At 36.2% G+C, this 12,530-nt stretch overlaps 1 protein-coding gene across 5 annotated transcripts; it reads right to left on the bottom strand.

The window, feature by feature from the left end:
* Positions 1-3,642: 3,642 nt before the first annotated feature.
* LOC127132119 (disease resistance protein Roq1) lies at positions 3,643-12,264 on the bottom strand. 5 transcript variants are annotated; one of them, XR_007806619.1, is made up of 7 exons: positions 11,734-12,264; positions 10,504-11,614; positions 10,091-10,372; positions 8,245-9,993; positions 8,001-8,150; positions 4,587-5,014; positions 3,643-4,497 (listed from the first exon to the last, which is right to left on the bottom strand). XR_007806619.1 is itself a non-coding variant. In XM_051061012.1 (7 exons), the coding sequence occupies exons 1-7, from the start codon at positions 12,186-12,188 to the stop codon at positions 4,727-4,729; spliced, it is 3,753 nt and encodes a 1,250-aa protein (XP_050916969.1). In that variant the 5' UTR covers positions 12,189-12,263; the 3' UTR covers positions 3,643-4,726. The 5 variants fall into 5 exon arrangements, 3 of the variants coding, with proteins under 3 accessions (XP_050916969.1, XP_050916962.1, XP_050916951.1); XR_007806618.1 differs by having other exon boundaries at positions 3,643-4,434; XM_051061012.1 differs by having other exon boundaries at positions 3,643-5,014; positions 8,245-8,945; positions 9,228-9,993; positions 11,734-12,263.
* Between the last annotated feature and the right edge of the window lie 266 nt (positions 12,265-12,530).

The raw sequence follows: 12,530 nt of genomic DNA, 5'->3' as shown, positions 1-12,530 counted from the left end.
TCTAACTAAACTTATAAGGTTAGAATGTAAGGATCGTAATTGAACCGATAGTCCGTACAATTGTTCGTAGAAACACTTAAGGGCTATTTTAACTTTCAACTTAAGTTTTCCCGCACTTAATTTCTGTTGGGTAAGATCGAAAGTCGTCCAACGTCTATTTAAACTTAATTGTTTTTAACTATTTCAAAAACAGCGAAAGCGCTTTGTTTAGTTCATTAGGAGTTTTTAACTTAAGAAGAAAAGAGATTTTAAAACTATTTTCGGACGCGTTTATAAGTTTAGAGTCTAGTTCGTGAGAACCTCTTTTGGTTAAGAAATCCAGGTTAAAATACTTTTCAACTTAGTCAAGATACTATATTTCTTAAAAATAGGTTTACTACTCTAACACAATGCGCGCCTTTTTATCAGTGACAATAAGAGGGTTTGATTAGGGAGTACAACTCGGTTCTGAATACGCGAAAGCGACAGTTTCTGTTAAATTGGTTCTTTTCAAAGTAGGAAACACGGCCCATAAGTAGTTCTATTAGCAAGTACTTGGATTATTAATTGATTATGTGAATTACATTCAAACCTGTCTTTATTAATTGAACTTTATTCAACACTTTACTCTTCATTACACACTCTAAAAAAACCCCTATTTTCATTACCTTAGATAAACACCATAACAATAGATAACGATAGATTGACACTTGGTCTTTGTGGATTCGACAATCTTTTATATTATTTTGACGCGTTCGAATACTTGCGAAAAGCACGCATCATTATTCGACCCTCCTTCACTTAGAATCAGTTTTTGAATTTAACATGAAACTTGTGTCTCTTTCTCTTAGCTTTCCAACGCATATTAGAATGCATCAATCTAATTCTTGTAGCTCAAGTTATGATCTGCATAGTGATAATGTATCAAATAATTATTTATGCTGAAAATAAAGTACGAAAATAAAATAAAGGCAAAAATAAACTTAAATATTAAAACACACTAAAATAGTAAAAATAATATAATAAACTATAGATTTTCCTAAGTACAATAGTAGAAGAAGGTGCATCAAAATTCACTGATTAGTAACCATCTTCATCGACTGCTTGATTTAGAAGTCTCTCATATCCAGCTAGCCTTGTCAACTTAGTTCTTGCTCTAATCGATCTTCTAACATTCTGCTCAGGTGGTTCTTCGTTTCGATTGGTTGTGACCTCAGTCTATTGGTCTTCACCCAACACAGTTATGATTGTTTCGTGCTCTTGTCAAACTAACCCTTGACTTCAATCCCACCATTTGCTTTCATCCACTAGAACATCTCGATTGATCATAATTTTATCATCATTTGGTGTATACAACTTGTATGCACCAATCGAATGATAACTTATGAGCAGCATAGCCTAGCTTAGATAATCTAGTTTCCTCCTCAATTGTTTAGGTACATGCTTGAAGCACATTGACCCAAACACTCTAAGATGACTAACATTCGGCTTCACACCTGTCCAAGCCTCATAAGGAGTCCTCTCTACTATCTTCTTGGTTGGACATTTGTTTAGAATATATATTGTTGTCAAACTTGTTTCACCCTAAAATCTCTTTGGCACATCTTTAGATTTCAACATGCTCCTAGTCATATTCAGTATACTTCGATTCTTCCTCTCAACTATGCCATTATGTTGAGGTGTATATGGTTCAATAACCTCATGCTCTATACATTCCTCATTGCAAAATCTAGCAAATTCTCAAGAGGTGTATTCGCTACCACCATCAGTTCTCAGTTTCTTTAACTTGCATCCACTTTGCTTCTCGACATGCAATTTAAATTCTTGAACCGTCTGAATACCTCACTCTTCCTTTCAATAAGGTAAATCCACATATATATGATGAATTCATCTATCAAAATTAGGAAATAGCAATTACTTCCGTTTGACCTTACTTTAAAAGGTCCGCATACATCTTAGTGAACGAGCTCAAGGTTTTCTTTCGACCTCATGGGCAAGCAATGTTTGAATGCTTTCCTAACATGCTTTACATTGCAACATTCCTCACATACATGAATTGGTTCCTTCACCTGAGATAAGACATACACCATCTTCCTCTGGTTGAGCATACCTAAACTTTTGAAGTTTAGATATCCATACTTGTGATGTCATAGCCAGTTCTTGTCTTCTTCTGTAGTCGAAGGAAGACACTTGTGATCAATTGTGTTGATCTCTACTCTGAAGGTTTTGTTATCTTCTAAGGGTTCCTTCAGAATCAACCTTCCATCACCATGATACACCTTCATCTGATTTTTTTTCTAGCTTCATATTGTACCCTTTTACAAGTAATTGACATACTCTTATCAAGTTACTTGTCATCGAAGGTACATACAACACATCAGTGATGTTGGATTTTTAAACCATCCATTCTAACAACAAAGATATCTCTTTTTCAACCAGATGTGATGTGTTTACCATTTACAGACTTTATCACTTTCTCAACTGATTCATCTAGCTTGATGAACCAGCTTTTATAACCAGTCATGTCGTTACTACATCCTAAATCTAGGTACCACATGTTGTTTTGCTTATTGTTCGATTGAGGATTTCCATCACTATCACATCATCAGAGTCGCTTTCTTTAATACATGCATATTGATCTTTATCATCATCTTTTGCTCTAGATTCCTTTTTTCTTCGATAATATCTAGCATAATAAACCAAATCCTTGATAGTTCTAACAATGTACCTCCTTCATGTCAACTTTCTTCCCCGAATACTTGTTGCCCTTGACTTTCTTGATTGAATCATAATGATTCTTTGAATTATTGCTTGACTTCTCATCATTACCAAGAGTCTTTCTCTATTTCGCTTTCTCTTTTTCAGACTTCTTGATGAATCTTACTTGCAATGCCTGTTCATCCACCTTCTCCCTTTCTGAGCTTCTCCGCTTCAGCCTCATCTCACAAACCTCTAATGAAGCTTGAAGTTCTTCTAACTCCATCTTAGCTAGGTTCTTGGGCTCTTCAATAGACATTATAATGTAATCAAAGTTCGCAGTCATAGATCTCAACACTTTCTCAATTTTCTATAAATCATTTATTGATTCACCACACGCATTCATCTAGTTCGTTAACAACACCACATATGAAAAGTATTCTGAGACTGATTCTTCTTCCTTTATCCGAGTCATCTCGAATTGCTTTCTTAACGTATGCAATTTCACCATTTTCAGCTTTTCATCTATGCAATACAAGTTCTTCAACTTGTCTCACGCTCCTTTGGTTGTTTCTTCTTCAATTATCTTCTCAAACACGTTAGAATCCACACATTGATGGATCAATAACAGAGCTTTTCCATCTTTCTTCCTGTGATCCTTGTGCACAACTTTCTGAACATCATCTACATTCGCTTCCAATGTCGGTACTCCATCATTCACAATTTCAGACACATTAAAATATGAAGATGACTTTCATCTGCGCTACCCACAGTTCATAGTTCTCACATTTGAAAATCGGTATATTTGTTGAAAATTGTGTTGATGTTGTTGTTCTGTTTTCCATTACAAATTCTCTCTGAATCGCAACCAGACTTGTTGATACCAATTTGTTGGAACAAATGGGTTTTCAAGAAAGATGATAGAAGAGGAAGAAATGAGGAAAGAGAGAAAAATTATAAACTGAATTTGTGAAAAGCTGAATCCTTATTGAGTGAAGTTGTTGCTTACATAATCTCATGCCCTTTATATAGGGAACTAAAGCCCATACACAAAACTTACGAGACACAAAATATAAAACTATAAGTTACACTTCGACATAACCACTATATGTTGTATTCTACTATGTCAAGTACATTTGACTCCTACTACTTCGACTAACTACTTCAACACAGTTGAATGCTAGCTTTCTACAAAACTATGAGTTACAACTAACAAATACCGATCAAGCAATTTCAATCTTTTCTTTTTAATGTTTAGCATATTTTGAAGTATTTTGATTCTTCACAGAGCGTCTTAGACTCTCACTTAAACTTTCTTGTATTCAACACTTCCACGCGTAAAATTTAAAGTTATCTCATATTGAAGATGAAGAATCGAGGATTGAACATTCAGAAATAGAGAATGAAGCTGATACCATATTGAATCTATGTGGACCATTAATTTCTTGTTTCAAGTTGCATTACTCATTGGAGGATTTTGTTTGTGTAAAACAAAAGAGCAGCCCACATATTGTGGGGCTATTTTCTTCCATAAGGATATCTTCTTCTTCTTTTTCAAGGAACTGTTTTGTTCTTAATCATGCTAACTTTTGATGCATGTCATTTGATGTAGACTTCATTACTTATCTTCATCAATGCAACTTTTGATGCAGCTCATTTTTCAAAGCCAAAACATTCAATCTGATTTGGAATCAGTGTTATACTTCTTGCTTCAATGTAGTTTGTACTCGATGCTTCAACTCCAATATGGTTTTATGACTGTTAAGAGTTTCAACTATCAATGTTCACAACACTCCCGATATGTCATCCTCTACAGATAAACTGGAGATGTAATAATCTAAGCATGTTTTGATGATATACTGTTTCATGATTAAAAAATCAAAGTGGCAACAATGGAAATGAATTCTTACACTGTTCGGAAATCTTGCATGGCCTCTTGACTTGGAATTGCATCAAGATAAGCATAAAATGCTTCCTTTAACATCATCTTGACTTCTTTTTGACTCAAACATTTAGTTCAATTTGATTCCAAGTGAACTCGATATTAGCATCATTCCTCTGGGTTGGTGAATCGAATATCCTTCATGCTACTTTTCTCTTTCAACACATGGATTCCGCTGTTCATGAATGGGAATCCAAAGTCAACCTCTGCATGGTTCCACTTATTTTCCAAAAGTGCTTTGTCCATATTATCATTGAAGTTTTTCATTTGCATATGAAAAAGATTTAAAGTATACATTTTGGCCGGTGTCGTACATATCTTTAAACCATGTGTATAGAGAAATGTATTTCCATTGATGGTCACTCTTACACGATGTCGAAAATCATCTACCCATGTGTTATGAATAAGGACAAAGAAATTACCACAGTAAATGATGGAGAAGAACACGTGGCACATGATCCACATTTTGAGGAGCCTAGACGTGGATTGAGGACTAAATTCCCTAACAGAAAATATGCTGCAGAATTTGAATAAGTACCACAATGAGTGGCAATGATAGGGTGGGAAGAATTTAGTGGATTGATATCCTGACTCTCTCTCCTCTCTGGAAGCTTCTATGCTTTTCTGTTACTGTATTCCTCTTGCAATTGGCTTAGCCATTTTCCATCAATATAATCACTATTTCTCTGCTACTGCATTTTGATTGCACTGTTAGTACTATTTTCCGTATTGGTATTCTTTGATGATATTCTTATATACAGTCCGACGTGGTCAACTCATTTATCTCACTTGACTGAAGTGTTGCAGCTCCTACGCCAACATTCTCTATTTGCAAAAATGTCCAAATGTTGTTTTGGATTCAGTGAAGTGGATTATCTAGGTCATACGGTTTCTCACCAGGGCGTACAAATGGACAAATCCAAAGTACAAGCTGTATTGGATTGGCCATTGCCTAGAACTCTCAAACACTTACGAGGTTTTTTGGGTCTCTCAGGTTATTACCGCAGATTTATTCGAAATTATGCTACTATTGCTGCACCCTTGACAGCATTGTTGAAGAAAGATGCATTTGTATGGAACCAACTTGCAACTGAGGCATTTCTAGCTTTACAGAAGGCCATCACCGTGGCTCCTGTTTTGGCACTTCCGGATTTCTCTAAACCCTTCATTTTAGAGACTGATGCATCGGGTACTGGCATTGGTGCAATTCTGAGTCAGGACAAGCATCCAATTGCTTATTTCTCTAAAAAGCTCAACAGCTCGATGCAACACAAGTCTGCATATGTTAGAGAACTTTACGCCGTTACTGAGGCTATGGCTAAGTTCAGACATTACATATTGGGTCATAAATTTATCATCCGCACAGATCAACAAAGCTTAAAGGCCTTAACCGACCAAACGATACAAACCCCGGAGCAACAAAAATGGCTGCATAAGTTTCTAGGATATGACTTCACTATCGAATATAAACCAGGCAAGGACAATGTAGCTGCTGATGCCTTGTCTCGGTCCTTTTGTATGGCTTTGTCGGGACCTGTCAATCCTCTGTTATCACTTATCATCACTGCAGTCAATGCTGATCCCTCTCTATCTCAGATTAAATTGCAATGTTTGCAGGGAACTTGCCAAGACCCTTTGTATCAAGTGAGACAAGACATTCTATACTGGAAGGACAGAATAATAGTGCCCAATGTGCCTAGCATTATTCAGTCAATTTTGCAAGAGTTCCATTCATCTATGTTAGGAGGACATGCTGGAATTGCACGCACCAAAGCAAGAATTGCTTCTCAGTTCACATGGCCCTCAATGTCTCGAGATATTCGCTTGTTTGTCTCTCAATGTCTAATATGTCAACAAGCTAAATACTCTACTGCTGCCCCAGCCGGCCTACTGCAACCCTTGCCTATTCCATCGCAAATTTGGGATGACGTATCCATGGACTTTATTACCGGGTTGCCACCATCCAATGGATTCACGGTTATCATGGTCGTTGTGGACAGACTTTCAAAGTATAGCCATTTTACTACTCTCAAATCTGACTTCACTAGTGTGAAAGTAGCTGAAGCATTCTTGCACAATGTGGTTAAACTCCATGGTTTTCCAAAAAGTATAGTGTCGGATCGTGACAAAGTCTTTACAAGTTCTTTTTGGAAGCAACTTTTCAAGCTAAGTGGGACTACGTTAGCTATGAGTTCAGCCTACCATCCACAATCGGACGGTCAAACTGAAGCGGTTAATAAATGTGTTGAGATGTATTTGCGATGTTTTGCTGGTCAGGTTCCTCAGAAATGGTCTAAACTACTAGATTGGGCCGAGTTTTGGTATAACTCTTCCTACCAGTGTAGTATTGGCATGACGCCCTTTAAAGCAGTTTATGGTAGGGAGCCTCCGATTCTTCTCAAATACGATACTGCTGCAGCTGATCCACCGGCCTTGCAAACGCTGCTCACTGAGAGGGATAACGCCTTACAACTTCTCAAAGCTAACTTGCACCGAGCTCAACAGGTTATGAAGAAGTATGCGGATGCTAAGCGAAGATTTGTTGAGTTTCAATTAGGGGATATGGTGTTGGTCAAACTCCAACCCTACAGACAACATTCATTGGCCTTACATCAGAACCAAAAGTTGGGACTTCGATACTTTGGACCATTCCCTATCATTCAGAAAATTGGTGATGTAGCTTATAAAGTTTTACTTCCACCTTCTGCGAAAATCCACCCTGTGTTTCATGTTGTTAATTTGAAGTTGTGCAAAGGAGAACATCATACTCAATATTTGCCTCTACCATTACTCACTATTGAAAATGGTCCTATTTTACAACCTGAGGTAGCAGTGGATTCTAGAGTTCTATTGCAGAATGGTATTGAAGTGCCTCAAGTCTTGATTAAATGGTCTAACTTGCCTATCTCTGAAGCTACATGGGAAAATTGGAGGGAATTTTCCCATAACTATCCAAACTTTAACCTTGAGGACAAGGTTAATTTTAAAGGGGGGAGTAATGTTATGAATAAGGACAAAGAAATTACCACAGTAAATGATGGAGAAGAACACGTGGCACATGATCCACATTTTGAGGAGCCTAGACGTGGATTGAGGACTAAATTCCCTAACAGAAAATATGCTGCAGAATTTGAATAAGTACCACAATGAGTGGCAATGATAGGGTGGGAAGAATTCAGTGGATTGATATCCTGACTCTCTCTCCTCTCTGGAAGCTTCTATGCTTTTCTGTTACTGTATTCCTCTTGCAATTGGCTTAGCCATTTTCCATCAATATAATCACTATTTCTCTGCTACTGCATTTTGATTGCACTGTTAGTACTATTTTTAATTGCATAACTAAATTGTGTGTGTACTGCTCGATTGGTTTATAACACCATGTCAATGGAGAAACAACACCGAGAACTATGGACGGAAACTTATTACGAAACCAGAAAAAAGTTGACAATCCTGCCAACCATTGGTGGTCGAACCACTCTGGAATCTTTGCTCGTGGCAGACAGAACCGAGTGTTTCCATAGACATGCAATTCCTGTTGGGAAAAAATAATTTTGTAAGTTTAACTATAAAGAATATAAGTTATTATATTAAATACATTATCAAAACAATATCAAATAAATCATAACCTGACTTAATAGTTTGCTTTTACACGACGAAGTCAACGATTTGCAGTTTAATGCAGATAACTCTTTTAAGCCCGGTGGAATCCCTTTAATTTCCTCAAGTTCCTCACAATCATCCAAGACAAGCCTCCATAAAAAGTGACATTTTTCAATAGACTTAGGAAGTACTGTGACTTGGCATTCAGTTAAATGTAATTCTTTCACATTAGCAAACAACATGAGACCTATTGACAAATATTCATCTGAAAGTTTGCATTTCGTGAGACAAATATGTTGTACCTGTGAAGATTGCACCGGGCTCACTTTTTTTTCAGCCTTGATGGTAAATTTGGCCAACATTGACATTGCAGCAACTCTATTTGGTAAATTAACAATTCCACAGTTACATGGATACGATGTTGGGGGAAGAGTAAAATTTTGAAATGGAAATGGCAATTTTTTTATGGGAGTACTATCCAAGTAAAGTTTTGGTATATTTCTCATCTCTCCTAATATTTCTGGAAAACACTCTAGACTTAGACAATATGAAAGATTGAATTTTACCAATGAAGTCAACCTCAACGGCGGGATACTCCTAAGCATGATGCAATAATCAATACTCAAGATTTCAAGTTTATCCAACAATCCATCCACCACAATTGGAAAGCTCTCGAGATTATAACAATGCGAAAGGTCAAGCTCTTCTAAGGAATTTAACTTGAGAGGTGGAATATTCCTGAGACTGTCACAACTTTGAACAAGCAGGGTTTTAAGTTTGCCAAGAAAACCGTCCACCACAAGTGGAAAACTCTCAAGACTAGAACAATGTGAAAGATCAAGTTTTTCTAGCGAATCCAACTTGAGAGGTGGAATACTCCTTAGCTTGACACAACTTCTAACACTCATAGTTTTAAGTTTATCCAACAATCCATCCACCACAATTGGAAAGCTCTCGAGATTATAACAATGCGAAAGGTCAAGCTCTTCTAAGGAATTTAACTTGAGAGGTGGAATACTCCTGAGACTGTCACAACTTTGAACAAGCAGGGTTTTAAGTTTGCCAAGAAAACCGTCCACCACAAGTGGAAAACTCTCAAGACTAGAACAATATGAAAGATCAAGTTTTTCTAGCGAATCCAACTTGAGAGGTGGAATACTCCTTAGCTTGACACAACTTCTAACACTCATAGTTTTAAGTTTATCCACCAATCCGTCTACCACGGGTGGAAAACTCTCAAGACATGAACATCGTGAAAGATCAATTTCTTCTAGAGAAGCCAACTTGAGAGTTGGAATGCTCCTAAGCTTGATGCAATTCATAGCTCTCAAGGTCTTGAGATTGACGAGCAACCCATCTACGACAAGTGGAAAACTCTCTAGGCTGGTACAATTTGAAAAATCTAGTTCTTCTAGATAAGCCAGCATGAGAGGTGGAATAGTTCTGATTTTGCTGCAACTTATAACCCTCAAGATTTGAAGTTCGCCAACAAATCCATCCACGGCACAAGGAAAACTTTCTAGACTATCACAATGTGAAAGATTGAGTTCTACTAGTGAAGCCCAATTGAGAGGTGGAACACTCTGGATTTCATTGCAATGCATAATTCTCAAGATTTTGAGTTTGTACAAAAAACCAATCGATTTATCAATTGCAATTAGATTACCACAATTTTGAAATGAAAATTCATCTAAATTTGGGAGACTAGATAGGTCAGGTATTTTTGTTAAAAGTTCACAATGATCAAAGTTTAAAACTCTCATATTCTGGAACTTCTGCAAATAAAAAAGGGAAATGGAAAAATATGCAAATTAATAATCTTAAACTGGATTTATTAATATAAGATAAGAGATATGAATATGATACACTTGCCTTCTTGAGAAAATTGTCCCACTCAAATGGATTTGATGTAAAGCAAGAGCCAAAATTGCATATAACAAGTTTCTTCGGATAAAAACCACATGGTAAATATGATGAAGGATACTCACACCATTCCAGCACTCTTAGAGTATTTGGAAGATAGTTGGGACTTTTAGAAAAAGTAGCACGCCTAATAATTAGTGTTTTGAGATTTTTCATCTTCTTGAAAGCTTCTCCATCCCATTTTACTTTATTTGAACAATCCAAATATATGATTTCAGTTGAACTAGTTCCCTATAGACAAACAAACAAACAGAATACATGTTAGAAATAGAAAAATTGTAATGTGACAATTAAAAACATTAATACTGTAGAAACCAAAGTTGAATATGAAAAGCCAAACCATCCATACTGTTATTACTCACCGAATTTCCTTCTAAAACATGAAATATGTCTCTTGGGAGCCATAACCTAGTGCGTTTTCCAGGCTTTTTGGGTGACTCTTGTCTTACAATTTCTTTCCCCATGTCCTCTATTATATCATGTAATGTAATTTTACCAGACTCACTTATCTTTATGAGAGACTTTTCAAGTAGCACATTGATGTGTTCTTTCTTGCTTTCACCATAATGAGCATGAAGTATTTTTTCAACCTTTGCCAATTTACATCCTTTGAAGCAACAAGCAATATCAAGAAAAACACTCTTTTCTTCTTCATTCAGAGTATCAAAGCTCATTTGTAGTATCATTTGAATCTTTTTGTTAGGAACCCTCCTATCATAACTATCTAAAGCAAAATTACATTGTTCTATTGTTTTATTAAATAACTGAGAAGATATTACTTCCAAAGCCAATGGAATCCCAGAAGCATAATTTATGACCCGTTCTAAAACACACCAATAACCTTGAATTATTTTGTCTGACTTAAAAGTTTTTCCTTTAAGTAATAATTTAAAAGAGTCATCGTAGTTCAACTCCTTCACCTCATATGTGCTTTCAACTCCATGATTTGTAAGCAATCTTTTGTCCCGGGCTGTGATGATGATTCGAGTTGTAGGAGCAAACCATTCGTGCCTTCCAGCAATAGCTTGTAATTGCTCTGGCTCATTAACATCGTCTATAATCAAAAGTAACTTCTTTTGTCGAAGCCTTTGTTGTATTATTGAAATTCCTTGTAGAACACCGGTTAACTCGATTTTCTCTCCAGCTACTTTAGAAAGAAAGATCATTTGAAGATATGGCAACCCATGTTTCTCAGAATTTTCTCTAACATTTTCTAGAAAGCACGACCCTTCAAATTGATGGGCAATCGAATTATAAACGGCTAGAGCAAGAGTTGTTTTCCCTATTCCACCAATTCCATGAATCCCTACCATGCGAACTCCATTATCACACCCAACATTCAAAAGGGACAGTAGATGTTGTTTTTGAGGCTCCAGTCCAACTAGGTAATCATCAACAGGTAAAGCTTCAGGTTTTATCTTTCTTAAGACTTGTTCAACAATCTTTGCAATAAACTCATGCTCGTACCCATCCCTATCCAGTAAGAGAAAATAAATCATTCATCAGCATCATCTCAATTATTGAATATAAATAAAGGATGGATATTTGAAAACGAAACAAAAACAAAACAAAAGACACAGTTAGTAAGATACCCTTTCTTGTAATGAAATCCAGACAAATTAGCAACTTGATGCAAAGACATCTTCCATTTATTATGAGTGGATGAGCTAGCCTCGTCTTCGTCATGTTTATCCATGGCTTCTCCATAACTTCTTTTCAACTTCCGTACATCAGAAGGATCTACCTTATAGAAAACCGGCAAAATAGAACGATCCTTACCGTTGATTGAATCAAGGATCTTAGAGAGTTCTTGTAAGCAAAAGGATGAAGAAGCGTAGTTCTTAGAAAGGACAACGATGGCGATTTTGGAGTGTTCAATTGCTTTGAGAAGCGATGGTGTGATTTCATCCCCTTTTTGAAGGCCATCGTCATCCATGAAGGTTCGAACTCCTTTGTCATCAAGAGCTTTGCGGAGATGGCCGGTGAAACCATAGCGAGTATCGTCGCCTCTGAAACTAAGGAAAACGTCGTAGGTAAATGAAGCCATGTCAACGGAAGACTATGGGAAATATCTTATATTTAAACACTCAAATACTATTCCATTTTTTATTCAACTATACTATTCAAATATCTCTTATGTATTCACTCTTTATAAATACAGTGAACACTAACTTAATGAATAATGCATGAGTGTATGAATTATGAACGTGAACATTGTTATTAGTGTCAACAGTGTGCTTGAACCGTGTATGAAGAACATTATTTTTTTTAGTAATAAATTAAAATTGGTTAATAAAACCTAAAAAATTGCATAAATAAGATAAAATTGATTAATAAATACTCAGATATTAAAAATAAGTTTTAATAATAACATAAATTTTGTTGGTGA

Source organism: Lathyrus oleraceus, chromosome 1 (assembly GCF_024323335.1).
Source record: "Lathyrus oleraceus cultivar Zhongwan6 chromosome 1, CAAS_Psat_ZW6_1.0, whole genome shotgun sequence".
NCBI classification, from domain to species: Eukaryota; Viridiplantae; Streptophyta; class Magnoliopsida; order Fabales; family Fabaceae; genus Lathyrus; species Lathyrus oleraceus.
Note: the sequence above shows the minus strand (reverse complement) of the source record. Positions and strands in the feature narration are given on the sequence as shown.

Bases quoted from the DNA above. Each gene is read 5' to 3' on its own strand.
- LOC127132119 (XM_051060994.1), bottom strand. From the start codon at position 12,188: ATGGCTTCATTTACCTACGACGTTTTCCTTAGTTTCAGAGGCGACGAT. The intron at 10,373-10,503 runs GTGAGTAATAAC...GTTTGTCTATAG, and splicing joins ATGTTTTAGAAGGAAATTCG to GGAACTAGTTCAACTGAAAT. The intron at 5,015-8,000 runs ACATGGTGTTAT...CTTATTCATAAC, and splicing joins TCGGTGTTGTTTCTCCATTG to ACATGGGTAGATGATTTTCG.